The sequence below is a fragment of the Glycine soja genome, chromosome 12, assembly GCF_004193775.1.
Source record: "Glycine soja cultivar W05 chromosome 12, ASM419377v2, whole genome shotgun sequence".
Lineage (NCBI taxonomy): Eukaryota > Viridiplantae > Streptophyta > Magnoliopsida > Fabales > Fabaceae > Glycine > Glycine soja.
In genome coordinates, this window is record NC_041013.1 from 42,849,675 (window position 1) to 42,877,389 (window position 27,715).

The following is a 27,715-nucleotide window of genomic DNA, read 5'->3' on the forward strand; positions in this document are numbered from 1 at the left end:
AAATAAAAATAGTTGTAAGATATGCGATGTCACATGACAGAATGCGCATTGCACGTGGAGAAAACCATTTTGAGTAGTTAAGGGAAGGTGAGAGCCTGAGAGGGCATTTATGTACTTTACTTTCGGACTACTGTTATGTTTGCTTGTTCCCACTTCCCATCCAGATCTAGGACGCGTTCCTCGATTTCAACGCCTACCACACACCTCACTTTTTAATGCATAAATGTTTTTTTTTTATATATTTTAATTACAATTTTTTAAATTAATCATGTATCGGTCTTATTTGTACTATATTTTTTCGTTTTAATTCATATATTTTGAAATTTTACGTTTTAGTTTTTATATTTTTGAAATTTTTTATCTGTAATATTTAAGTGGTTGTCATGAATTTTATTTAATGCGATACTAAAAACCTAAAATATTTATCGTTTACAAAACTAATGCTGAAAAACATATGGATAATAATATCAATTGGGTGTGGATATTTTCTAAGGGTTAGTCTTTTTCTTTAACTTAAAAAAGGGTCTTATAAGAATTTTTTTAAAATCCAACTAAAAATTATTAAAACAAAAGTTTGAAAAGGAGCACAAGATTAAAAGAGATAAGTATTGGATAATTTTTGTATCGTATAATAATAATAATAATAATAATAATAATAATAATAATAATAATAATAATAATAATAATAATAATAATAATTTGATACTAATAAAAAAAATTGTTTACTTGACTGATATTTTAAAGATATTCGTTAAAATTTGGTAGAAAAGAAAAATAAAAAATTAGGATTATATAGTATATCGGAATTTAAAATTTAAATTAGGATAAGATATTGTAAAAAAAAAACAAAACAATAAAGATATCGTAACAAAAAGAATACATTTTAAATATTAAGTATATCAATATATAATATTAAATTAAAGAAAAGAAAAAACTAATAACACTCCCTCAAACACTATTTGACTTTTGTGCAAAAAAAAGTATCTCAATTCTTGATGTCAATTTATTAAAAATTACAAATGTTGCAAAATTTCTCAATATTTAGTTTAAAATAAATTTAAATAATGGCATGTAAAATAGAATAAATTGTAAATAAAAATAAAATTAAATATTCAATACAATAAAAGTTACCTGACTTAGGAAATAAAATAGTTTTTAAACACTAGGTGAGAATATGTGTGTCACATTAGCAAAATATGAAAAAAATGCCACGCCACATCGACTAATTGTTAAATTAAATTAACTTAAATTTAAATTTAAAATTAAAAATATATTTCAAAGTATAAAAATAAACTAAAATACTCAATAAATATGATTAGGATAAAACGTGAATATAATGATAATAACTTCTAAAACTAGTCTCTTTTAAGAATGACTCCTAAAAATATTACCGTTCAATAATAATTCTTAAAAACACTTTCCTTCAAGATGATTCTTTTTTTAGTGAATTGAAAATTCAAATTTCTAATATTAGACTAGATTTGGTGAAATAAAAAAAAAATATAACTAACATGTGAAAATAAGATTTAAAGAGGAAAAAATATTTTTTAAGCCAAGATTTAATGTTTTGATTAATAATTTTGGACTAAAGACTGCTTAATTAATTTAATTTGTGAATATTTTTTTTGTCAGATAATTTGTGAAGATTTGACTAAGAAATTTAAGCATTTTAGGTAAAAGAAAATTGAATACCAAAATTGATTTATTTTAAAAATAAATAAACTTAATTGATTTAAAATAACTTAAGAACCAAAAATATAATTACATTTTTAATATTTTTTAATAGAGTAAAGTAAATATATACTTTTTAGTATATTTTTTTAATACAGTCAACTAACGATAAATTATCATTGGTATTGGAGTAATTTTTATATGCATTATTTATTATTTTAATAACTCTTTTAAAAAACTTTAGTTTCTATGTAAAGTAAATTGTTTTATACTAATGTTTATAAGTAGTGGTGTTTGTGATTCAGTTTTGTTCGGTTTTGTTATTATCAAAAAGTGATATGAACTAAACTTATAAAATAAATATGATTTAATCTTGTTTGATTTTTATTTAAAATAAAATCCATATAAAATAAAATCAATATTTTGAAGATTAGTTTGATTTGATTTTTACTAAAATATTATTTCATTAAAATTTATATATTATTTTATCTTTTAAATTAAATTACATAAAAGAATTGTTAATAATAATCTATCAAACTTATTAATATATTAACCCATCTATAATAAAATCTACCAAATTTTTATATTTTAAACCAAACATATTTTAGAAAATTGTCTAAAAAAGAAAATAATATATATTACATAAAATATATAACACTAAAATATATAAGTGTTATCGTTTGATGTGGTTTAAAAAACACAAACCGCAAATTAAATAAACCAATAAATTTGAGAAAAAATCATTCAAACAAATTCTAAAAGAATCAATTTAATTTGATTTTTGTTTTTTTAATAATTTTATTTTTTTTATTTTTGATGGTTTGAATTTGAACCCCTATTTATCATACAAATATTTTAATAAATATGATTTTTAAAATGATTATTGTAAAAGTAAAACTTATCACATTTTAATTTCTAATTAGATAATAATATAAGAACTCTTTGTATGATAATACACCCTATTTTCTTAATTTCTTTTTAAATATAAAGAAATTGTTGAAAGAATAAATATTTTATTATAGCATATTTAGAAGCAGCAAAACTTTATTGATATACTTCTTTCCATATAATCCTCAGAAGATTATGTTTACCAAATATCTACGGTTTAGGTACGCAGACCCCATAAACAGGAATGAGCAAATATTTACCCAAAAGTAAAAAAAACAACCAAAATTGCAAAACCCAGAACCCTTTATTTTAATTTGATTTATTTTATTTTTGAAATATCCCATAAAAAGTTAGAAAAGAAAAAAATTATCCTTAAAAATAACAGCTTCAAGAAATACACGGTGGTCCAACAATTTTACTGTTTGTAGAAATCGAGGGTGCGAAATCCGCTGCTGAACCTGAAAAAATCCAACCCCTTTTGTATATACTATAAATAAGGCACTGTTGTATGCGGTTGCATCTCCCCTTTCTCTCTCTCTGGAACTGGTTTTTGGTTCTCGTTTAAGCCATCATAGGGAGGAGGGGCTTTTCAGGTCAAAGAAGTGCAACAGAGTGAGATCTGACTCATAATTTGGCGACACTCTTGAAAAAAGAGGTATTTTTTGCTGTAATTCCCTTGGTTCTCCACTTGGGTATTCTCTCTATCGTTGCTTGTGTGGTTTTTGGTTTCTTGGGATGTATTTTAGGCTCCAAGTTTTTGTCTTTCTCTTGATGCATCCATGGTGGCTTGATTGTTTTATGTTTTCAGATCATGCCCTTTTGGTGTTTTGTTCTGATGTTTTTGTCTTCATTCTGTGATTTGGATTTGCATGTTGGGTTTGGTCATAGAAGAAGGTAATTTTGGCCTGGGAAAAATGTTTTTTTTTTTTAAATCGTGTTTGCTAGCTTTGTTGATTGTGGTTTGTTTGATTTGCATGTTTGAGATGAAAGTGATAATCTTTAGATCCCTTTGGTCGTTTCACCTGATTGGTTGTTTGTGATCAAATTGACATTGCTATATGTGTCTGTGTGTATATGTATGCCTTTCATTATTTGATAATAATGATACGCGGTTAATGTTTCGTAAAATTTTTCTTATTGATTTGTGATTTAGTATTTGTGTACCTGCTTATCGAGCCCGTGGATCAAAATATTGAACTGTATATGCTCATGATTCTTCCCTATATTGCATTGGAATTAGGTTACTTGGATTTTGTGAGGTTGTCTTGTAGTTGGAGTCATGGCGGGTGAGGTTGTGGGATTTGAGATGGTTCAAGGACCAGTGGAGAATGGTACTGAGGGAGGAAAACCTGTTTTGAATGAGAAGGAGAATGGCAAGCTGGAAAAAGATGTGGGAGCTGCTGCGGATGCCATCAAATTTGGGACACATGGAGAGGAATCTGCAAAAAAGAAAGGGAATGATGTTTCAGACGTGAATGCCCCGAAAGATGCTGCTGAAGATTGGCCTGCTCCTAAGCAGATTCATTCTTTTTATTTTGTCAGGTGGCGGCCTTATGATGATCCAACCATCAAGTCTAAAATTGACCTGTCCGACAAAGATATTAGCAAGAAAAATCAAGCCCGTTTTCAGATCACAGAAGCACTGAAGGCAAAGCGGGTGAGTTGAGAATAATTCTTTGTGGTTGCTTGTAAAAAAATTAGCTGCTTTTAGTGTATTTCAAAATGAAAGGATAATCATCTCAAAGGCGCGAAAGCAAGGCCCCAGAAGAGTTCAGCGCCTTATGCGTGTCATAGTCGTAACTGTAAAAATCCCTGAAACTCAGGCACTTTTAGAATAATTTCATTGTGGTTGCTTGTTAAAAATTTAGTTGTGTTTAGTGTATTTCAAAATCAGAGGATAATTGTCTCAAAGGCCAGCGCATCATGCGTGTCGTATTCGTAACTCTAAAAAACCCTAAAACTCTAGCTGTCTAACGGCCTGCTTGTTTTTGTTTTAAAATTCCCCAACCGCAAACACGTGTTAGATAGAATGAAGATTTTTTCCCTTCCTACAAACCAGTATTGGGAAGTGTAATTTTCCTTGATAATTGTGTGAACTTCCGTGTGCGTTTGTTAGAATGTAAATAAAAAACCTCTAATTTGCTACCATGATGTTTTTGGTTGATTTGAGAACTATGGTGATTCTATTATGCTAATGGAGATAAAATGGTCAGAATATTAAGAAAAAAAAAACTAATTTTCAATATTTTGGACTCTTTGCTGCAAGCAACTTAGTGTTTTACAAAATTAAACATTTAATATTTTATTTTTTCTATAAATGTTATGCTTGAGTTGCTACTTTATATGGACAATTAATGCAAAAAAATCAAATAATTTATTTTCTAATGTTGACATGTTTCTTTCGTGAGGCATGTATGGGTTTTGATGCCTCTTGACTGAGATTGATGGGACCTAGCACCTAAAGGGTGCATTTTTGCCTTTCACTCAACTATGGATTGTCCTTACAATCAAAGTTTTGTATTTGCAGAGTGACATGATATGATGATTCCTTCTCAATGAACATCTAACATAATTACATATCTTGTCTTGCTGCAGGCAGAACGAGTGGAGTTGATTTCTCAGGTCAAGTCTCTAAGAGGCGACAGTAGGCAATTTCAGAGTATTGTGGATGAGAAATTGAAAGAGATTGGACCTCTGCAGCAAGCACTGGGCAAGCTGCGGACTACAAATAATGCCGGCCGGGGTGGTTTGTGTTCATCTGAGGATGAACTTAACAGTGTTGTATGTTATGAGTCTGAGTTCTTTTTAGTCCAGCATTCGTCAATTTGTCTAGTTAATCCCAATCTATTCTCCCTTCACTCACTACTCCTGTGTGCTTTGATGGATTCAGATATATAGTTTACAATACCGCATACAGCATGAGAGCATTCCTTTGACTGAGGAAAAACAAATCCTCCGAGAAATCAAACAGCTTGAGGGGACAAGGGAGAAAGTTATTGCTAATGCTGCAATGAGGGCCAAATTACAGGAATCTATGGGGCAAAAAGAAGCCATTCAAGATCAGGTTAAGGTAAGATGGTTTTATTTGTATCTTTGCTAATGAAATTTCCCCAAAGTTTTCTGAATAAATGTGTACTATTATTATTCAAAAAGTTTTGAGAAATTAATTTCCATTGCAGCTTATTGGTGGGGATTTGGATGGAGTGAAGAAAGAGAGAGAAGCAATTCGGTCCAAAATCAAGCAAATTGATGATGCACTGAAAGCCATAGACAAGGATATCCAGTCTCTACAGGAGGAACTGACAGCTGTTTCTCAGAAGAGGGACAAAGCTTTTGAGAGTATACAGCAGCTAAGAAAACAGCGCGAGGAGGGGGTATGTTTCACTTTAAAGTATGAGCAGTGCAGTGTGATATTTTAAGGGTGTGCTTGGTCGAATAGGTGGAAAATGAAAATGAGGAATACAGGGAATGCAAAATGGAGTGAGATGGAATGCAACATATGTTTTTGATTTTCATCTGGTGTTAGGCTGAGAAGGTGGAGAATGGGGAGGTTTGAAATCGTTTTTGTTGAACCAGTATTGTTAAATAGCGGCCATGGGGCTGCCATGGTGGATTTTTTGTCAACCGCCATAGGCAATTTGTGAATGGAGGCCCACCATTGCGGCGCAATGGCGTGTGTATATGGCAGAATTTTTGCCTTCTGCCACTCTTGAACCTTATTTTTGCATTTCCATCTCATTTGATAGGATAAATTTTTGAAGATGGAATGCAACATATGGCTGTGTGGTTACTTGCACCTTCATCTCTCTCAATTTTGTTACCAGCAAGCATTTAGTGACCTCCATTCTGGTTTTTAATCCTTTTATCTTTATCCATTTTTGTACCACATTTAATCTCAGTTTTTATGAAACTTGTATCTATAACTTGCTGCTTTAGAAATTTAGTTGACATTGTAACCAGAATATTGGAGTTCTGCCAAATTGGCAATTTTTTATAACTATTGACATGAACCCTGTAAAGTAGAATTTTGTAGTAGATGTAAATTTCACGAAAAACATGCTTGATGTTGTCATTGATGTAAATCTCTAGTGATTTTTTAAATGATTACTAACCTAATTTGTTTGTTTCAGTGATATGATTTAGCACTGTAGAATAATAATATCTGAATTTGCATTAATGTTTTCTTGTTCAGAACACCTATTTCTACCAAAGTCGTACGGTTCTGAACAAAGCACGGGAGCTGGCTGCAAAGAAAGATATTAATGCTCTTGATGAAGTTTCACAGACAGAGGTTTGTCCTTGTAATATTTGATTCTTTGTAACTATCCAATATTTAATGATGGCATTGCACTTTAACCATCAGATAATTTTTTCCTGCTTTTCTTGACTCTGATGGTTGTGATTGAATCTCATATTTCCCCATGATTGTAGGTTGAGAAATTTATGGCACTCTGGAACAAGGACAAAGCATTTAGGAATGATTATGAAAAAAGAATTTTGGCCTCATTGGATATGCGACAGTTGAGTCGGGACGGACGGATGAGGAACCCGGATGAAAAGCCAATTCTGGAAGAACCAAAACCTGCTGAAGCTGAAGCATTACCAAAAATGGCCGCAAAACAGCCAAAGGAGGAACCTAAGCCTTCTCCACAAGAAACTTTGCCTGCTCAGAAAGAATCCAAAACCACTCAGAAAGATTCCAAAAACAAGGGGAGGGATTTGAAATCCAAACTGGAGAGTAAGGATGTAGCAGAAACTGATGAATATGAATTTGAAAGTCCCCAAAAGGAGGCCCCTGCCAAAGAGCCTGAAATTGATCCAGCAAAGCTGAAAGAGATGAAAAGAGAGGAGGAAATTGTGAAGGCAAAGCAGGCCTTGGAAAGAAAGAAGAAGTTAGCAGAGAAAGCTGCAGCCAAAGCAGCCATCAGAGCACAAAAGGAAGCTGAGAAGAAGCTTAAGGTGATTTGTTTGTTTGTTGATTCATTTTCTTTTTCTCATTCCATAGTTATACATTTTCCAAAACCTGAAACCGCTTTTAATAGGACCGTGAGAAGAAAGCAAAGAAGAAATCAGGCACTGCAGCCGTGGCCAACCCTGAGGACGAACCGAAGGATGAAGTTGTCGAGGCTACAGAGCCAGAAAAGATTAACGATGATGTCCAAGCCCCGGCACCAGTGAAGGAAAAGGTCCAAAAGGAGAGTGGCATCAGGTCCAGGGGCCGAGCAAGAGGCCCGGACTCGATTCCAAAAGCTATTATTAAGCGGAAGAAGTCTAACAATTACCTGATATGGGCTGCAGCTGCCACCTTGCTAGTCCTCCTGTTGGCTGTGCTTGGGTACATCTATCTTTTCTGAAAAGTTTAGATGTGGAAGGAGCTGCGAAACCAATTTTCTGAGTGGGTGGCTAGGTTTGTGAGGTAGCATAAGTTATGTTCATGTTCTATACATCCTCTTGGGAGAATAGTAGATCAAACACACTTTGTTGTGCTTAGCTCCTGCTTTGGGGAGAAACTGCATGCATATTTAGCTTTGACTATTTACTTACAAAATTTTGTTCAGATTTCATGAGATGTTACTGGAAGCTTGAATTTGTTTCTGTAGTTAATTTGTCATAGGAATGGTACCATGATATACTGAAAAACTTTATGATGATAGATTTTACATGTTGGTTAACAAAAATCTCTCTAGAGAGGGTGACCATGACTTGAGGTGTGATGGTAGAATGTGAATGTCTTCATTTGGCTACAAGGTACCAATCGGAAATAATCAATGAGGTAAGTTCAAATGTTAGGGTGAGCAATTTTTGCATGAAAAAAACTAATTAGAAGTTCAAAATGTAGGCACAAATAACCAGATACTTAATGAGTTAAATAATACCTGAACTCCACATCTAGGTATGTGCTAAAGTTATTTTGATATTATTTCGAACTTTAGATTAGTTATGTCTGTAATTATTTGTGTTCATGCTATAATGGGTCATTTTATGTAAATTATACCGACTTAGTACACTGCTGTGTTTGAAAATGCCTTTTTAATTTAAATGATTTTTAAAAAAAAAATTATAGAAGAAAATCTTTAAATTCGAGAACATAACTCCAATTTAAGATACCTTATATTTTGATATTGTTTTTTAAAAAATATATTTTGATATTGCGAATGCATACACCTATTTGAAATCCTCAATGGCTTATCAAAGCGGATTTTGATCGCGTTGCTTTTTCTAATTTTGTTGCCAGCAAAGTTGTTCCTTCTACCATGAATCAGGGTTTGAGTTGCAGACTGTAGAGTAATGGTGTCATTAGTGGCCATGAATTTATGGTGGATGAAATTGATTCGTGAAGATGTGCTACTCCAATAGCTTTATTTGCCTCTAATTTTGAAATATGTTTTATAAATTGAAGTAATGTATGTAACTGGAGGTGAGCATGGTTTGGATTGGATTCGCAGTGAATTTTTATTCGAACCTATCGGTTTTAATAAGATCGATTTGGATTGAATTTTTCTTGGTTTGGATCTTCAACCCCAAGCAAATCAATCTCAATTGATTAGATTGATTTGGATATAAAAAAGTTGAAAAAATATTACTCACACTCACTAGTAAAAAGATGAATGATGAATAAACTCAAAATAAAAGTTTTTTTTTTCATGTGGTACGTTAGTCCCTAGTCACCAAAGGAGAGATTTTTTTTGGTGAATTTTAACTTTTTAGATTAAATTAATTATTTAATCTTTTAATTTATTTTTTAGATTTAATTTGATCCTTTAGTTCTTTTTTTGGTTATTTTGGTCCTTTAATTTTTTTTAAATTGATTTAAATTGAACCGCCACAAAATATATTTTTTTTTCAAAAAGTAAATTAATTTTAAAAATTAAAGGATTAAATTGAATAAAAAAAACTAGAGGATGAAATTGAATTAATTTTAAAAATTAGAGGATCAAATTAAAAACAAATAGAAGATTAAATTGAACCTGAATAATAAATTAGAGTAATAAAATTAGAAGTTAAATAGTGACATTAAATTGACTTTTAACTTTTATGCACAAACAAAACACATTTCTTTTTATATTTTTTCTCAATCTTCAAGCTTAAATATCAAAAGTTTGTTAGAAGAAGAATCTTCCTTTCTCATATAAGATAATAAATGTTGGTTCTATTATTATTGAGTATCCTATAAAAACTATTACTTCTAAAAAAGTTTAGAATCCGCTTCCCATTCAAAGAGTCTGATTTTCTTATTAAAACTATGATGTTGCTTCTGAAATTAAAATTTCTTTTTGCAAAATCTTCTCAAATATAGAATGTATTAGTTTTATTTGATCTAAAGATCTTTTAGAAGCTAAAGTAAATATGCAACAATCACTTATATGAGAAGTATAAACAAAGTAGATAACACACATAGTTTATATTGGTTCACTCAAAAATTATGTGCATTAGGCTAAAATATTACTTATGGTAAATACATAAATTCATCCTTCAATTTGCATTTAATTCCTGAAAAATGAAAAAAAAATGAAATTTTGTCTTTAAATTGACAAAAAGTACAACAAATTCATCACACCGTCAAATATCTCAGTTAATCTAATCGACCAAATCTAAATGTTAGTGGTTTGTTGCATATGTAGTTGACTTAGACTAAAATGTCATAAAAATTTTACTTTTTACTACTTGGTTGATGGTGGGACGAATTTGTTACACACTTTATAAATTTAGAAATAAAATTTTATGTTTTTATCAATGAGAAATCACGTGTTAGTCCTTTGCAAATTCAAATACCAAATTTGGTATTTATCCCAATATTTAAGATTAAAAGTATAATTTTAATTTTGGAATATTAGCATTAATTATATTTTTATATTTTTATCAAGGAATTAAAGTAAAAAATTATTTAGAAAATTAGAAATTAAATAGTTTTATAAAAAAAATATGAAGTAATTAGTTTTTTTTTAGGATAAGAAGTAATTAGTTGATACTTACACTTCGTTCATAAAATTTATATAGAAGACCTATACTAGACATTAATTGTCATATAAAACAGTTACATATCAATTTCCAATCTTAAAAAACAAAAAGAAGAGCTTTGAGGAGGTGTAACATAATTCCTCATGTGGTGTTGAGTTCACGTTCACGCCCATCCCAGTAAAGGTGGAACCCCCATGGCTGCTACAGCCTCTAGCTTTGGAACTACATGGTGTCTTAGAAGAGCAGCTCAGGCTTTTGCTATCTCTCATTCTCATATTCTCCGCAACAATGTTAAACTCTCTTTGCAGAGGAACTTTTGCTCTCATCTTCTCTCCGTTTCTACTTCTTTAGGTCTCCACCTACTTCATCTAATTTGTTTTTTCCTTTAGTTTTTTGGTGCTCCCTAAGTACCTATATCTTAAATGAATGATACCCATTATGTTTAATCTTTTAAAACTGCAATCTTTCTGATAAAAGAAATTGTGGGTGCTGAAAATGAAGGCGAGAGAAATTGTGTTCTTTGACCCGATACAAGAATACGAATAATACCCTGTTATTTTAATTTTGAGGTGCATAAATTAACAGACCGTTCTAGTGTCATCTAGAGTACTTATTAGTGTCAGTGGTAATGTACATGTCAGATATTCTAGTAATGGTTTTGACTAGATAACTTTCATTTAAATCCTGTAAATGCCCCTTCCCTAAACTACGATTAATTTGAGGTATTATTATTGTTTGATCATCTGTTAGAAAAGAGGTTTACTGGGTGATAACAAAGCAGTATTCATGAATTCTTTCTCCACTTTTGAGCTGCTAGTTCAGTAAAGTATGCATGATTGTTGGCGACTCAATTAATCATGATCCAGTTTCACATTTTTAATGTTTTATGAAGTGCAGCTTCAGGTGTAAGCCAGACAGTACAAGCTCTAAAGGGAGAAGTTGACTTGTTACTCAAAGGAGTAGGAGAAAGAAGTGTAACGAAAGAAGTAAAACATATTCTTGAGATGGTACTTTCTTGTTTTTCCATGGTCTCTAGTCTATAAACATCATTACCTTACACATGGCATGAACAACCTTGGAACTCCTTTTTATCCCTACTTGAAAGTTTGATGTTTATTGTCTGTGTCAAAAATATTGAGGCCCTTTTGACCATTCCGTCTTAAAATCTTACCCTATAAATCATTATTTAATCCCTGACTTGTTTTTCTCTGATTGTTGTCCATTTGTTGTAGGCTAGACGAGCATCATTAAAGCGAGAGATTCTCCATACAGATTTTCTAACCCCTCCAGTGTTAAAGGAATCTATGCAAGTTTTGGAAAAACTAGCAGACGTGAAAGCAATTGCTCAAGGAGGTTACCCTCAGGTAAATATCCAGATAAGTGCTTTTCAGTACCCTTGATACATAAGTAATCTGAATTTATATGTAGACATAACACTTGTATTCTCTAGGCTGAACGTTGTCGGATTTCTGTTGGACATCCAGAAGAACTGACCAGTGATCCAGATATTATTTCAGCATTAAGGTAAATCTTGTAATTTACAAAAAATTTCAAGCTCACCGGATCATTGTTGATGTTCCTAGAAATGTTTGCTAATATTTACATAATATTACTTTTTTCAGCATTACAGGAAACTTCCAGTTTGAACCTTGCTCGCATGGTGACTTCCTTGGCTCAATTCTTGGTACAGGAATTGTCAGGGAGAAACTTGGAGACATTATATTGCAGGTATTTTTACATTTAAATTTATTACATGAAGGTTCTGTTTGAAACTGCACTCTGTGCACAAAAGGGTGCTAATAGCAGAACGAGAAATGCTAGCAACACACCTCTGTCATACTCTTTTGAACACAGCATCTTTTATTGGTTGAAATTTTTTGGAAATCACACAAAATTGTGGGTCCTATTAGGTGATATTCAGTTACAAGTTTAGATAAATACATTTATTTGAATTCAGCTGTACATTTAGATAAATACATTTATTTGAATTATAGCCTTTAGTAATTATCTAGATGTTAGGATTATCTCTTGGTGCATTTGAGATGCTGTGACAATCACCTACTGCTGCCCTATAAATGTACAGCCTTGGTTCATCAATAAACACATTTGAGAATCACATCTGTTCTCATTATTATAAATCTTATTTAATGATCTCTTTCATGATTTTGTAGTTTTTAATAAATTTCAACCAATAGTAGAGTGTGTGTTGGGAGAACTGTGTTGCTAGCACTCCTCCAGCAGAACATATTCATATTTTATATCTGATTGAGGAACAGTTACAACGGACAGCTAAGGCTGCTGTATAACATGATTAACTTCTAATGGACATGCCTTTAGTAGTACATCATAATCTGCAATTTGTTATATATTATACTAAAAATTTCCTTCTTATGAGTTTTTTATTTGCTGATTTTGTTCTAATTTCCATGTCATCTCTTATATGTAAAAGATTATTGTCTAATGCTGCTTTTATGTCTAATGTTAATGATTTTCGTTTGTTGTTTGATGACTCAATATTTCTATTATCTTCTACTTAGATCAATAGTGTGTAGAATAGAAGATTATTCATATGACGGATATAAAAAATGTCAAATCAGTGTCAAAAAGAAAAAAAAAAATCATAAAGTCAAATCTGTCAAGAAAGCAATATTAAGAAGGGTGACGTCTACAGTTGGCTGGCAACTAAGTTGGAGATCGATTGGTTCGCTGCAATTTAAGTTTACAGGCATGACCTGGATTATATTTTCCCATTTGCATTCATTCTGATTTTATTTCACCATTTTGTTTGTATTTATTCAAATAATTAGTTTTTTGTTCTGTTTATTTTTCTTGTGTGCATGTACACCAGCCCACACATATTTTAGGAAACTTAAACTTTGTTGCCTTTGTTATCCAGGGGGAACAGGGTGCTCAGATAATTGTTGTACCTGAACTCGTTGAATTTCTCATGTCAACACTGGTTAAGGTAATGTTATTTCACTTAATGCTTTCTACAGTTCACCTCTCTCAGTAAACATCTAATTATCAGAACAAAAGGTAATGTCTTACCCTTGTGTGAGAATTATTCTTCACAATATATAAAGGTCTGATTGAACATCCTGCTGTTGTCCTGAGACAGCAAATTCAGTACATTGTTTTAAGCAGTTTCTGTTTTGCAAAGTTGTTGGATACTATATATATTCTGATTGCTTTCTTCTTATTCAGGTTCGTAATGTTCCTGTATCTTGCACTAAGATTCCATTAATTTCTCTTGATTATGAACCACCAAGGTGCAGTATTGACCTGGGCTCAACTTCACATAATAATTGTGTCAGTCAGACTTTACCAATTTTGTTGATTGTGCAGAACAAAATCATTCAAAACTATAGAAGCATCACTAAGAGTTGATGCACTAGCTAGTGCTGGATTTAAAGTTTCACGGTCAAAGCTAGTTGACATGATCAGGTTGGAAATCTCCAACTTATGTTTGTCGTTTCTGTTTATTTGTAAATTGTTGATTGTCACACTACAGTTATGAACATTGCAAAAACTTGTGCATAGATTTAGTGTCTATGAATTTGATTAGCTTTAACCACACCAATTGCTTGGCTTACTCCATGTTTTTCTTCCCCTTTGTTTCAATGTTGCCAATATCCAGAAATGTACTCTTGGTCTTTGTTAACCCAATTGGCAAGTGAACCAAATCGTACAAGTAGTAAATAAACGGTAAGACTGAGTATCATGTTCACAGGAACTAAGTTCGCCCTAAACAATTTGTGTAAAATCAAGTTCTAAGTAATTGGAATAATTTGTTTAATGGAATAAGTACAGAATTTAAAGTCTATGTACTAAGAAGCAATGTAAAACAGGGCAGATTTTCACACAAGCAATTTATTGAATACGTAGAATGCAAAGGTTGTAAACAACAATTAAATTGAATAGTTGGGGATAATGAAGCTCCAATGTCATCTCAACTCACTATAATCTTCTAACCTTGATCCCTCAAGTGATAGAAGCTAAATCACTTAACCCCACTCCTAATCCCTTAGGAAGTGCAGTTAAATGATTTGATGTGAGCAAGAGTCTTTAAGAGACTAATGAACATCACTCTATCCCTAGAAGAGACACCCATTAGTTACCATTCTCAAAACTCAGTTTTTAAAGCATTTCCCAATGAAAAAGAAAACTACAAGATAAGCAAATGGTTGATCAATCCACAAACTAACATTAAGAACAGAGAAATAGTAATAACACTGAATGTTCATTAAAGAGATAGTGAGAATAATTACATGAGAGTTGCTAGTACACCAAATCCCCAACTATGAGAAAAATTAGCCTCTCATTAACATGAGAGACAAAAAACGTGAAGAAAATACAATGGACAATGAAGAAAAATGGTTGACAATCAAGAACAAAGGCACCCAAAGAGCCTGAGCCACAATGCACAATGCCATAGAGTTATTCCCCTCAATCCCAATGAATAAGATGCTTAAATAGGTCCAAGAAGGCTACATTGTCGTTTCTTCATAATGGCATGCGCGCTTAGCAAAAGCAGCATTGAACTAAGTGACTGTGTATTAAGCCTGAGGTGTGTGCTTAGCCTAAATACTTCGTAGGAGAAACAATTCACGCACACCAAGCTTCAGTTCTGCCCAATCAGCCACCAGATGCTTGCCACGTGGCCTTCCAAACTAGGCTTCTTGTGCTAAGTGCATGCAGGCGCGCTAAGAGGGTTGCTTCAAACTTCAAGAATCTTCAAGTCCATTGTTGATGCATCAAAACTCTACAAAACACAACTAAAACTATATTATTTACAAAATTTCAAGAAAACTATAAATCTTTAGCAAAAAGGCTCAAACTAAGCACCAAATATGGAAAATTAAGATGAAGTGCTGTGTAAAATTAATGAAAAAGTAATGATTCACAGCACTTATCAATCTTGCACATAATACTGCTGAGACTTTTGTGGCTATTTTGGCATATAACCCAACTGTATAGTCAATATAGTTCAGCATTATACTTGAAACAAATCATATTAATCAAATGTTACCGTAAGGGAATTATGGCAAATGAACATGTTATATGGTTTGCTCTTGGTGACAAGACCTTGGTCAGATATGATTCCCCCCACTCCCCGCAGTGCCAACTTTGCTAATTAATGTCTCTTTTGTCTCTCCTTCTGTGGAAGCTGTAAACTACCAACAATTTATATAATAGCAGTTCAAGTTAGAAGATACTTTGTTTTCTTGTTTTGCTTTTTCTTTTTTACTCTAAAGTATCATAAATTTATTGCTGGCGTATCAACTGTAGACAAGTGCCAACAATAAATAATTGTGCATTAGTGAAATTCAAGGCACCGGATGTCAGATACAAGCCCTTGAGATGCCTAATATAGAAGTCTTGCAACTTATAACTGCAACTGATATCGATCATATTTGCATAAACTTCTCGATAAGTACTTATAGGAAGAAAAAGAAAAGAAAAAAAATGAAATAAGGTTCTCTCATTAGTTGAAATTAACTTATGCATAAATTAAAATTAGCTTTTCGAAAAGCTAAAATGAGAGATTTTACGAGTTAGCTTATACATAAGTTAATTTTAGCTTGTGGGAGAATTTTATTTTATTTTTCCTTTTTATCTTTTTCCCTTAGAAGTGCTTATAAAAAAGTTTGTCTAAACAGGGCTAATTCAATTAAATTCATTCCATTCTTTCTTGACTGAATTGATTACTGGATCCATCATTCTTCTTGGTGCTGTCATGCATGTTTTATTTTTTTTTGATACGATGATGCTTAGATGTTTTGCTCTATATTTATAAAAATGGACTGAATTTGTGTTACTGTACTTCATATTGTTTATATTTCAGCAATGCACCTTTTCATTGCAAAATCTCATTGCATATACACTTTGGTATGGAAAAAAATAATTGTTTATATTATTATGATAACCGTGTTTTATACATATCATGCTCGTAGCAATGGTGATGTGCGTATCAACTGGATCCCTGTTACTACCAAAGGAACCACACTCAAGAGTGGAGATATTGTATCAATTAGTGGCAAGGGAAGATTAAAGGTAACTTGCCAAAACTTAATTAAGGCTTGGATTATCTGAATGACTTTGGATATATTATATGTGATTAATCCTTTTTAGGTATGTTTTATTTCATTTTGGATCAGATAGGAGAAATAAACTCCACAAAGAAAGGAAAGTTTGCAGTGGAGCTCATTCGGTATTTGTAGAAGTTTAGAGAGTTCAGAAGTACTTTCACTCTCAAAGTAACAACTTTTTCTTTCTTCATTTGTGTATTGGATTTCACAAACATACTTTTCAAACTTTAAACCAACACAGCCGTAGCCTGTCTAAAACGACATGCTTTTATTTTTTGTGGAAAGATTTGCTTAGCCTCGCATAACAGTTATGAAGATAGAAAAAAATTGTACAGACAGAACCTTGATGATGAAACCTTAATATGAATCAAATTTCAGCATCATCAATTTGGAAATTTTAACAAAATTAAGAAAAAGAAAAAGATGGATTAAGATAAGAGGATCGAAGAATAGCATCACAATTTGAATGAATTGATGAATTAAGGTAGTTCTGTCACAAAAAATGGAATTCTTTGATGAGAATCAAAGTTTCACGAAAGAACCAAGGAGAAACACTCCCAATTAGCTTGGTCCTCTACATGTGTCATAACTCATAAGAACCTATCATATTAATACTAATGAGAAGGCTAATATATATAACTAATAAAAGGCCAAAAACAACATAATAGGTCTTACTAAAACAATCTGTACGGATTAACCAGTCCGTAGAAGCAGAAAACATTTAAGGATATTTTTGGAATTTTATTTTAATGTGGGGTGCACAACTAATATGACAGGTGCATCTAGCAACACCCTGAAACAAAAAACTTAAAGTCCAACAACAGGCCCAATAACAAAGATCCAAAAACAACAACCAATCCTAATCTAGAAATTGGTTTAATTTTATGATCTTCAAGTTACCTCCCTTATCCTTTTTCACAAGTGAGATCATCTTCATATTAATGTCCTCTTGTACTTTAACCTTGATCTAGTAACAACTCCTCTCAAGCTAAAAGTCAATACCCTTTTAGTCCTTCATCAATTCATCTTCTAATACTTTTACTTCCTCCATTTCAAGACTATTGATGTTCACTTTAAGCCCAGAAAGAGGATACCTAGTGATCTTATTGAGTAATATCAATGAGCATTCTTTAAAAGATTTTGTTTTTGTTGGAGCTATCCGTCCAAACTAGCTATTACAACATATATCCTCAAAAGATAGATCAACTACAAAAGCCTTTCTTATGAATTTGAGAACTTGTTCATAAACAATCATTTCTTGTTTTGAATTAGCTAGATCATCCACTCTATTAGCTTCTTTGAATGCATGGTGCCATGTGATCACATTTAATTTTGCTGATAGTTTAACTATAGTCATGGCCTTGCGAGCAACCATCTGTCAAAGAAAAATACTAGAAACACACTCTAACACTCTTAACTACACTTTCTTTGATTAAAATTTATTAAAAATGATAAAATTGGATGGATCCCACATTATATCTAATGTTTTTCTCTTTTTATTTTGTAATTTTCAATAAATTTTAAATAAATAGATAGAGAGAAAGTATGTTTTAAACACTCTTTCAAAAGCTGAAAATCGAGAATCAGTTCCAATGTATGACGCCACTTTGTTTTAAAAGGTTCAACCAAGTGAGATGCTTAGCTGAATTTGCTCAATTATAAATTAGGTTAAATTAAAAATAACACTTTATTTTATTCTTTTTATATAAAAAGTTACATTTTAATATTTACATAAAAACATATTTACAAATAAATCCTTATTTGTTTATTGAAGTTATAATTGTGTTTTTTTTATTAATAATCATAATCACTCAGTTTAAAGTTTAATCACATTTAAGATTTTTCTTCCTTTTCCAAGAGTATTTATGCAGGAATTGAACTCATGTCCTCCCATAAACTCAACATGTATCGTAAACTGAGTTACACTCATTTGGTGAGTGTTGTTTTTCATATATGAATAAATATGAAAAGTAAATAACAGTCAAAGCATAAATCTTTTCTCAATGTAAAGACCAAACAATGTAAATTTGCTTTTGTATGTGAGCTAAAATAAAATAAAAAAAGCAAGAAGAATCAAATCCGACACTTATAATTTTGACAAATGACATTAATTTATGAACTTTAACCAAAAATCTACAATTTTCATCTAAAAACTGAATTGAAAATCAAATTTCCAATGTTTTGATTAGATCAGAGATATTTTGGATCTAATCAAATTTCCAATTTAACCTATATGTTATACAAAACATATCTTTTGCATATCCATTACCATCAATGTTGAAAGCCTATCCTTTAATAAAATCCAACAAGTTCTAAAGTACATGGGAACTGCTTTGGGCACCCAGCTTTTTTGCTGGTACACCCAGCAGTTTCCCAAAATGTCAAAACTGCCCTTATACACATTTTGGGTTATAAATAACATATTCCTTTATTCATTTCTGTGGTGTCTTTTTGTTTTTGTAAAATTTCACTCCCTAACTGAAACTTGCTTATTTTACCTTCCATTGGTGCACGCTTGTTGTTGGCAGTGGTGCACATGCTTTGTTAAAGATATAGGTGAAGTTTGGTGATTGTTTAATATGTTTTAAATAATATTACCAAATTAATATTTATAAAATTGCTAAAACTATTACTAACATAAAAAAAAAATAATTTCAATAACATGTTAAAAAATAAAAAAAAATAAAAAATATTTTAAAAAAACTCATACAAATTAATAATCCGTAAGTTTTTCATAAAAAAATAATTTTTAATTTTTTAATTATTATTTTTTAAATAATTAAAAATTAAAAACAAAAATCATATGAATTGATAATCCATATTTAAAAAAAAGATAAAGAACATTTTAGTCCTTTCACCTGTGCTAATGAATGTCCTAGCATTTCTTATTTAATACATTTTCTTATCATATGACAACTTTTTATATTTTTTTTCTTATCATGTGACAGCATTTAACCGTTAAACTAATAAGCTAAAAATTATTTTAATGAATTTCAAAAGAAAAGTCACTGATATAAATTAGAAAAAAAAAGCTTAAAACATAAGATATCTTCATAATCCCCCTAAATCAAAACTACGGCAATGCTAAATTTACCCACAAGAATAGATTGTACAATATGTAACATTTGACGACCTATTGACTATGAGCTCTTGGGTGTATTCATTTTTTCATTGAACCAATAGCACCTGGACCTAAAATAACAATTTTACTAGGAAAGACAGTCCTTTCAAAATTATTATCACAATCGGAAAGATCTAGTAAAATGGGTTAAAAGTTATGTTCACTGCATGTACAATGCCGCCAATTAAATTGCCTAAAAAAGGAAACCGATTCAATAAGAATAAAACATCATGATTCATTAATTCCAAATCTCCACACTTATTTGTAGGATTCCAAGAAAACCACGCTTTACCCAATCTTAATTTAGATTTGATCAATGTTGTAAACAACCCTAAAGCTGCCAAAAAAGAAAAGTAAAAAATCATCCTCGGTTGGTTCCTCAAATCTCATTTACCATTCTATATTCCGAGAAAACATGACGGCAAAAGTGAACCTGGCATGAAAACTAACTCTTTAATCAGTAACCATAAATGGATCCACATCCCCAAGCTCAGCAACCAATGGCTTCAAATTATCAGTATCTTCATCTTCTGGGACAAAGTAAGTTGGGAAAGGAAGTAGAGATATGTCAGGTTTTTCATAGACAGCATCTTTTATAAAAACAAAGTTCCCTGTAGCTCCTGGGACCTACAAACAGAAATATGCAGTCAATAATAAAGCTCAAAACCAATTATTTTGGGGAGTTAGTGGCCAATTGTCAACCAAGAAGTTGCAAATCAACCACTAAAAAGCAGGCTGAATACTTACTGATCCATCTATGATTACATACTAACGGTCCCAAATTCTTATGCAAAATTTACACAAGTAATTTTGGCTCAAACATATATTGAAATTTCTTTAGCAATATTAAAAAAAGAATTAAGTGGGATGCTCAAGTGTCTGATGTAATAAACAGATGGTTCTTGCCTTTTTTAGCTCCAATCAGAATGTGATAATAAAAATAGAAAAAAGAATTTACCTGGCCTTTCACCCACATTAAATTCCTTGCTGGATCGATTTTGTAGACCCATACATTTTTAACAGTTCTTTGGTCTCCTCCCATTCGCCCAGGCATCTTTTTATTTTTAAAAACCTGAAGGGTAATAGAAAAAAATATTTAAAACTATCAGAGAAATATTATTGTAAGCAAATTAGAACTTATTCAAGGAACTAGACAAACATATCTCAACAAACATACCAATCTAATAGAGTACTTACCTTTCCATGACTAGTTAAATGACCTACAGAACCAAGTGTTCGATGGGCCAATGAAGCACCATGGGATGCTGGCCCTCCTGAAAATCCATGCCGCTTCATCACACCCTGGAAACAAAAAAGACATTTAAAATCGACACTCATAATTTGAGACTTAAGTCCACAAAACTGGAAGTCAGGAACCCTTTCTGTGTCTGATTTACTCACATTGAAGGATTCTCCACAGGCACACACAAAATCTAAATAAAATAAGAGGGAAATAACTTGATAATATATACAAATGCAGACACAAATACATGCATAAACTTACAAACATACACAAAGTAATAGATTTTTTTTTTTAAAAAAAAGAAGAGTAAAATCAATATTTAATATGAAGGAAGGAGAAAAACACCTGAAAACCTTTTCCTTTTGTTATTCCTGATATATCAACAAACTGGCCTGGAACAAAATGGCGAACATTAAGTGATGTTCCCACAGGAAGTAGTGCATCCTCTGTCACTGGAAACTCCCTAAGCTTCCTCTTCATTGGAACTCCTTGAGCCCTAAAATGACCCACTTCAGGCTTGGTCAAATGTTTATCCTTCTTGTGTCCACAACCAATCTAACTAGAAACAAAGTAGCAAATAAGTCTATAGTTAGAAACACACACACATACACTTGAAAAGTTTATGCTACTATAAAAACCAAGCCATAGCTAAATTGAACCACACCACAAAATAACCAAACTTTTTAAACAGTTTAATAACCCAAATCTGATTTCTTAAACCAGATCAGTAGTATGAACAGATTTTTAATCAAATTTTGTTATAAGTTACAACCAAACTCAAAACAATCTAAGATCAAAATACACAAACAATCAGAAATAGTTTATGTACCCAAATCATCTTTGCAAGGCTGCTTTGCCTCTAAATTCATCTCCTACAGTAGACCAGTTCTCTCAACTATTCTTCATTTCTTCTGGTTCTTTGTGTCTTCACTAACATCAGGGCACAAGAGTCATTATAACCATCTTAGAGTTTCTTTCTATTGGGGATTTTCACTCCAAACTGAATTTCTTTCTCTGTGAATATCTTTAAGTAGGAGTAAGGCAAACTTTGGAAGCAAAGGGATTTTGCTTAAGTACGAGTAAGAAAAAGTTATATGCATTGCAATTTTAGGAAGAGACAAGAGGCATGTGACTTGGAACCATAGAGAACAAACCAGAAACTACTATAGAATACTGAAGAATATTAAGCTCTAAATGTTTAATGTCATGTCAAGGTTGAATCCCAACTCCCTAGATAACTAAAGCTAACGGGTGCAAATTCATCTCCAATAATTCTATCTGATATACATTACATAAAATACATAAATGATAAATGTATCGATGAAATGAAGTGACAAATATCTAATTCTAGCACTTAATGCATTGTTAATGTTAAACACCAATTACCCATATAACTAAAGCTAATAGGTGCAAATTCATCTGCTACAATGCAATTAGATATATATTTATGTGATTGGTTAATAGATTTAAGTTTGATTTAGCGTTAGTAAGGAATATTTTAACTATATATTATCACATCATAACTTCTTAAATAATTGTTATGCAAAATATTTTTGGTTTCTCCATAACATATTAACATTAACCCATGTTATTGGTTTGTTTTCTACTTCAGATACTATTCATCTGCTGCTTGTATTGTTAATTGAAACTCACACTTCTTTGTTCATGGGGCTGGACTTGGAGCTTGTATATTAGGTACAGGTACACTGTTGTCTCTTCTTCTCTGTCTACCTTTTTTCTCTGCTTGTCAAATTAATATTCCGAACTTTATATTGAGTACCCTAAGCACAGTATGTATTTCTAGATTGCAATTCATTAATGAAGACTAGTGTGACTATCAGTAATGACTGCACCAACTGAGTGTTGGCTCTGATTTTCTTCTCATTTCTTTCCTTGTGCATTCAAACACATGCGTTCATGTATACAGTTTCATTGAACTCCCGCTAGTACTTAAGCAAAATCCCTTTGCTTCCTTGTGAATATCTGTAGTTTGCTTTTCCTGGATTCACATAAACAGCAAATTTTGGGCCTTGAAGTCATGATCTCAGATAAATGAGAAAAAATTTTATGGTCAATCCAAGGCCAATGTTTTTTTAGTTCTAGATGATGTAGTTTCCAGTTTCATTGAACTTACACGCTAGTACTGGAAACTACATCATCTAGAACTAAAAAAACATTGGCCTTGGATTGACCATAAAATTTTTTCTCATTTATCTGAGATCATGACTTCAAGGCCCAAAATTTGCTGTTTATGTGAATCCAGGAAAAGCAAACTACAGATATTCACTGTTTCCAATCGCAACCATTCTTTATAAATCTATATTTGATGTTTACTAAGGTAAACTTTTAATTTCAGCTACATCCAACAAGTACAGTATTAAGGAAAAGAAGGCAGATATAGGGTTTAAGAAATGGAAGCTAGAAGAGAAGAGAGGTACCTGGAGAGCACAGAAACCTTCTTTCTCTGGGGTCTTAATCTGAGACACAATGTTATCATCCACCCAAAGCACAGTAATTGGAATTCTAGCACCCCATTTATCCCATAGCGCGCTCATTCCACACTTCACCGCAATAAGCCCAGTTCGCTTGGAATTAGGGGTCATCGCACTGGGCTTCGGTTCTATTATCCGAGACCGAATCGCCGCCGCATCGGAGCTCAGAAATCGGAGCGACAACTGCGAATCGACGGCGACACGTTGCAGACGAGAAACGAGGCCTCTCGAAAGGGCGAGCATGGCATAGCTGTAGAAAATAGAAATAGAAACCGAAATGGATCCGCGTGAAACGAAGGGAATCGAAAAAATGGAAATGCGAGGGATAGCATTGCGCTTACCCAGTGAGATGAAGATGATGACGATGATGGAAAAGGAGATCGCAGAACCCAGCTCTCTAGCTCGCACGATTTGATTGATATGCGACAGTGTACGGAAAAACCCTAACCCTTGGCAAAGGTGACACTCTAGACGGAGCTTCGGGGTTTAGGGCTTTGAGTGATGAATAATAGATTCAATTACAAATTACAGTATTACAATAATAAATATACCAGCAAATTACAAATGTATTACTACATTTTAAAAAAAAATCATGTATTAATAATATTTTAGAATGTACTAATACATTGCACGCTTGCACAGGATAAATATTTTATACAAATAAAATTTATAGTTAATAAATATTTTTGAATATGTAAAGTATACTATAATTAAAATATGTAATTGATAAATATTTGGGTATTTATAAATTATATTTTAGATTTATGATAAATAATTTATATGATGATATATTATCATTTTTAATTATTGATAATTTTTTTAAAAAAGTATTGATATTCAATTTAAAATTAAAAATATTAAAATGATATATTGTTAATTTAAAATAAATAATTCAGTTAATGTTAAAATTTAAAAGTATAAGAGGAATATATCAAATACATGTTAGAAGTATATTTGAATTTTGAAGATAATATAGAGAGAGGAGAAATCAAATTGGTGTAACTAGTTATTATATTATTTTTATAATTCGATATAGAATGTGACTTTTATTAATCTAATTATTAAATTATATCTACATATTATCAATATTATTTGTGTCAAAATTGAACAATAGTAATAAAATAATCAAATAATTTATATTTTAATATATTTGAAAATATTTATATTACATCGATTTTAATATATATATATATATATATATATATATATATATATATATATATATATATATAAATGAGTTAAGAGATGATTTTAAATTACTATAAAATTTTGTATATGTGATATATATGAAAGAAATTGTTTTCAATCCAAGTGTGAGTTAAAAAGAAATATTATTGTTGTAGATTGTTATAGATTGTTGTAATAGTTATTAAAGTTATATGGATGTAATTTAATCTCTTTTCATATATAAAATTAGTTTTGATATTTATCAATAGTTAAATCTTTGGGTTTGTTATTAAAATTGTAAAAAGATTCACTAGATGCATGTTAATGTTAGAGAGCAAAGTTCAAGTGAGAGTGAATGCAAGAGACGGAGAAAAGTGGAGTATTGAGAACACAAATAAAAAGACTTGCTAATTTAGAGAAAGTGGAACAATGAGAACACAAATATGTTAATAAATTATAAATTATAACTATAATTAATCTTAAAATGCATCAGTTTAATTTCTTAAGATACTCTCTTAAAAAAGTGTATATTAACAAATATCTTGGGATTTTTTCCTTAACATATACTCACTTAATTTTTTTCGAATGATTATGTTAATAAATTATTATTATAATTGTTCTTAAAATAAACATGGATGTAATTTGTTGGTGTATTTCTTCTAAAAACTAAGTGAGTTTACGTTAGCAAATTCATAAAATATGTTATAGATTAAAATATATTTTTTGTTTTTTGACAATTAATGTTTTTTATCATTACAAAATTTCTAATATGTTATTCGTCTCGTAAAATTGAAATGTAATATTTTTTTATCTCTATGAAGGTTCGATTGTACTCAAAGATAGGTTTATGATTTTTACATTAATTATGCTTATGACTAATGTAAATGCAACATTTTTTTACATCAAATATACATATAATCAATATAAAAATGTGTCCCTTTTTTACTATATAACAACTACCAGAAAATGACTAATTAAGGGGTAAAATTGAATTTAAAGAGAACCGAAGGGGTGAGACAATGTTATTATTTGACATTAGACAACTAGCCATCTAAATTTTGGGTGAACTTTCAAGGTCAACACGTTTTTAGGAAATTGGCTAGCACATACATAATCTTTGTCAACTTTTTTTAGGAGTTAACTGAGTTAAACAGAAATAATCGAAGTGAGTGTAAGCCCCGTGAAGCATTGCGCAAGTAGAACACTTGACGAAGATTCCATAATCGAGAGTGTAATTGACTTCTACCTTATAACTCTTGTTGGTCACAAAAAAAAAAAAGACCATTTCCAAAAGAGTTTGTTTAGAAGAGCAAGTGAATAATCCCCCCCCCCCCCCCCCCCCCAAAAAAAAAAAAACAGTATATATTTTGAGGATGTAAAAGTAATGTTTGTGAGGCCAGTGACTTGAAAATCATACTATTTTTTGTCCAAATTCCTTGGAGTAACTTTTAGATAAATATTTGTATTTGTATGTTTGTCCCATATTGGAAACTGATTCTGGATTAAGAAATAATTTCATTACTAACTTACTTCTAGAATAAAAATACTCAAATATAAATTGTTTCATTTTATAATCAATTCTAATCAAAATTGATTTTACAAATATTCACAATCAGCCGTTTGTAGATGTAGTTCTTCCCAAAGCCTTTTGTCATTTTATCTAATGTCATAACTGAGTGTCTGAATCACTCAACTTTGCAGGCTACAAAGATTTTGAAAGAAGCTTTCACACTGATCGTCATGAGACAATAATGTTATCAATGCACTTGAATGATAATATATAGACATGAATCCACAATTCATTTACATGTAAGCTAATACTAATTAAACTTAGTTGACATGCAAATCTGTATCTTCATGAACATATATATGTAAGTATGTAACTATATAGAAGCCAACCATCGGTAATCTGTTATTAATTTGAAGAGTAGACCAACCATAGTAACAACAACTATCAAGAAGACAAACTAAACAGATCAAACTAAGCACTTGACACAATTAAAATGTGTACACTTAAATTTGGGACCACATAAAAATTCAACCCAATCCAATCCTTCTATCCCTTTATTAATAGGCTAAGAATGTGACAAAAACTACAATGGCTGTAATGTGGAATCCTTTAATGTCTCAAACTGCTATATAATATATGGATCATAAGGCCCTAACCTTTCAATAACTTTCTTACATCAGTTTCATGCATAGCCACAAACTCCATTCCCACATGAATCTCCAGGTGAACACTGCTTGTTGCACTTGCCACAGTGGCGCACATTGGATAAAACATTGGTACAAACCCCATTGCAGCATCTTTCTCCTTGCTTGCACTTGTTGCCACACACACTGCAGTTGTTCTTGTCACTAAGAACATTGCGGCAATGCTTCTTGCAGCAGAAAAGAAGGTCTCTCCCCTTGTTCGCTCGAACCCCGTTGCATATATTATTAGTCTCACGATCACACTGTCTTCCTTTCTTTATTATGGTCGCCAAGAACCTGCTTCTTGGTCCTAGATGGGGTATTGGAGTGTCTAGAACATACTCTTCCTCTTCCTCTTCATTAAAGTCATGATCTTGATCTATATCAGTTGAAGAAACAACAAAGTGGGAATTGTGTAGAGCCAAAGAGATGAGTAGAATAATAATTGTTGTGAGGTTTAGGATTGTGTTGGCCATAGTGATGATATATGAGCTTGAGGTTGTTGCTACTTACTTGCTATAACTAGAGTTTGTGATGATTAAGGGAATGTGTGTGTGCAATTTAAAGTTCAGCTCCTCGAGAAATACTCCATGATCTTAGGGGACGAAAACTTGTTGCTTGCAATTGCAAGGTTGAATGAGAGAAAGATTCATCTAAATTCTCGGTTTGAGCATAATTGTTGTGCAAGCAAGATCCTGCTATTTAATTAATGTAAATAATGAAACAAGTTAACCTGTTATTGCTGATGATTTAAGAAAGCTTCGAAGTTCATTAAATAATTAAAGGACAAAAAAGTGCAGATGCAAAATTAAGTCGTAAATAATCAATACTATCTTTTCCTTTATACTGAAATCCGTAGCTAGCTTAATACTACTTCAGATCACCCATAGAA

At 31.5% G+C, this 27,715-nt stretch overlaps 4 protein-coding genes across 5 annotated transcripts; 2 read left to right on the top strand and 2 right to left on the bottom strand.

The window, feature by feature from the left end:
* The first annotated feature begins 2,964 nt into the window (after positions 1 to 2,964).
* On the top strand, positions 2,965 to 8,261 carry LOC114380202 (proton pump-interactor 1-like). The gene is made up of 8 exons (XM_028339175.1): positions 2,965 to 3,214; positions 3,800 to 4,216; positions 5,155 to 5,340; positions 5,450 to 5,629; positions 5,739 to 5,933; positions 6,752 to 6,850; positions 6,991 to 7,518; positions 7,602 to 8,261. Exons 2-8 carry the CDS (start codon positions 3,839 to 3,841, stop codon positions 7,911 to 7,913), a joined length of 1,878 nt encoding a protein of 625 aa, XP_028194976.1. The 5' UTR covers positions 2,965 to 3,214; positions 3,800 to 3,838; the 3' UTR covers positions 7,914 to 8,261.
* A 2,343-nt stretch (positions 8,262 to 10,604) lies between these two features.
* Positions 10,605 to 16,994, top strand: LOC114377899 (putative RNA-binding protein YlmH). Of its 2 annotated transcripts, none has more exons than XM_028336369.1 (10): positions 10,605 to 10,869; positions 11,416 to 11,525; positions 11,751 to 11,882; positions 11,969 to 12,042; positions 12,141 to 12,246; positions 13,415 to 13,483; positions 13,723 to 13,787; positions 13,864 to 13,962; positions 16,473 to 16,572; positions 16,651 to 16,994. In XM_028336369.1, exons 1-10 carry the CDS (start codon positions 10,713 to 10,715, stop codon positions 16,678 to 16,680), a joined length of 942 nt encoding a protein of 313 aa, XP_028192170.1. In that variant the 5' UTR covers positions 10,605 to 10,712; the 3' UTR covers positions 16,681 to 16,994. The 2 variants fall into 2 exon arrangements, with proteins under 2 accessions (XP_028192170.1, XP_028192169.1); XM_028336368.1 differs by having other exon boundaries at positions 10,606 to 10,869; positions 16,677 to 16,994.
* A 3,021-nt stretch (positions 16,995 to 20,015) lies between these two features.
* Positions 20,016 to 23,973, bottom strand: LOC114378282 (50S ribosomal protein L3-2, mitochondrial-like). The gene is made up of 6 exons (XM_028336852.1): positions 23,805 to 23,973; positions 23,410 to 23,713; positions 21,317 to 21,526; positions 20,926 to 21,030; positions 20,687 to 20,800; positions 20,016 to 20,355 (listed from the first exon to the last, which is right to left on the bottom strand). The coding sequence occupies exons 2-6, from the start codon at positions 23,704 to 23,706 to the stop codon at positions 20,182 to 20,184; spliced, it is 900 nt and encodes a 299-aa protein (XP_028192653.1). The 5' UTR covers positions 23,707 to 23,713; positions 23,805 to 23,973; the 3' UTR covers positions 20,016 to 20,181.
* Positions 23,974 to 26,518: 2,545 nt separating this feature from the next.
* Positions 26,519 to 27,504, bottom strand: LOC114379418 (protein GRIM REAPER-like). The gene has a single exon (XM_028338068.1). The coding sequence runs from the start codon at positions 27,297 to 27,299 to the stop codon at positions 26,823 to 26,825; it is 477 nt and encodes a 158-aa protein (XP_028193869.1). The 5' UTR covers positions 27,300 to 27,504; the 3' UTR covers positions 26,519 to 26,822.
* Positions 27,505 to 27,715: the final 211 nt, after the last annotated feature.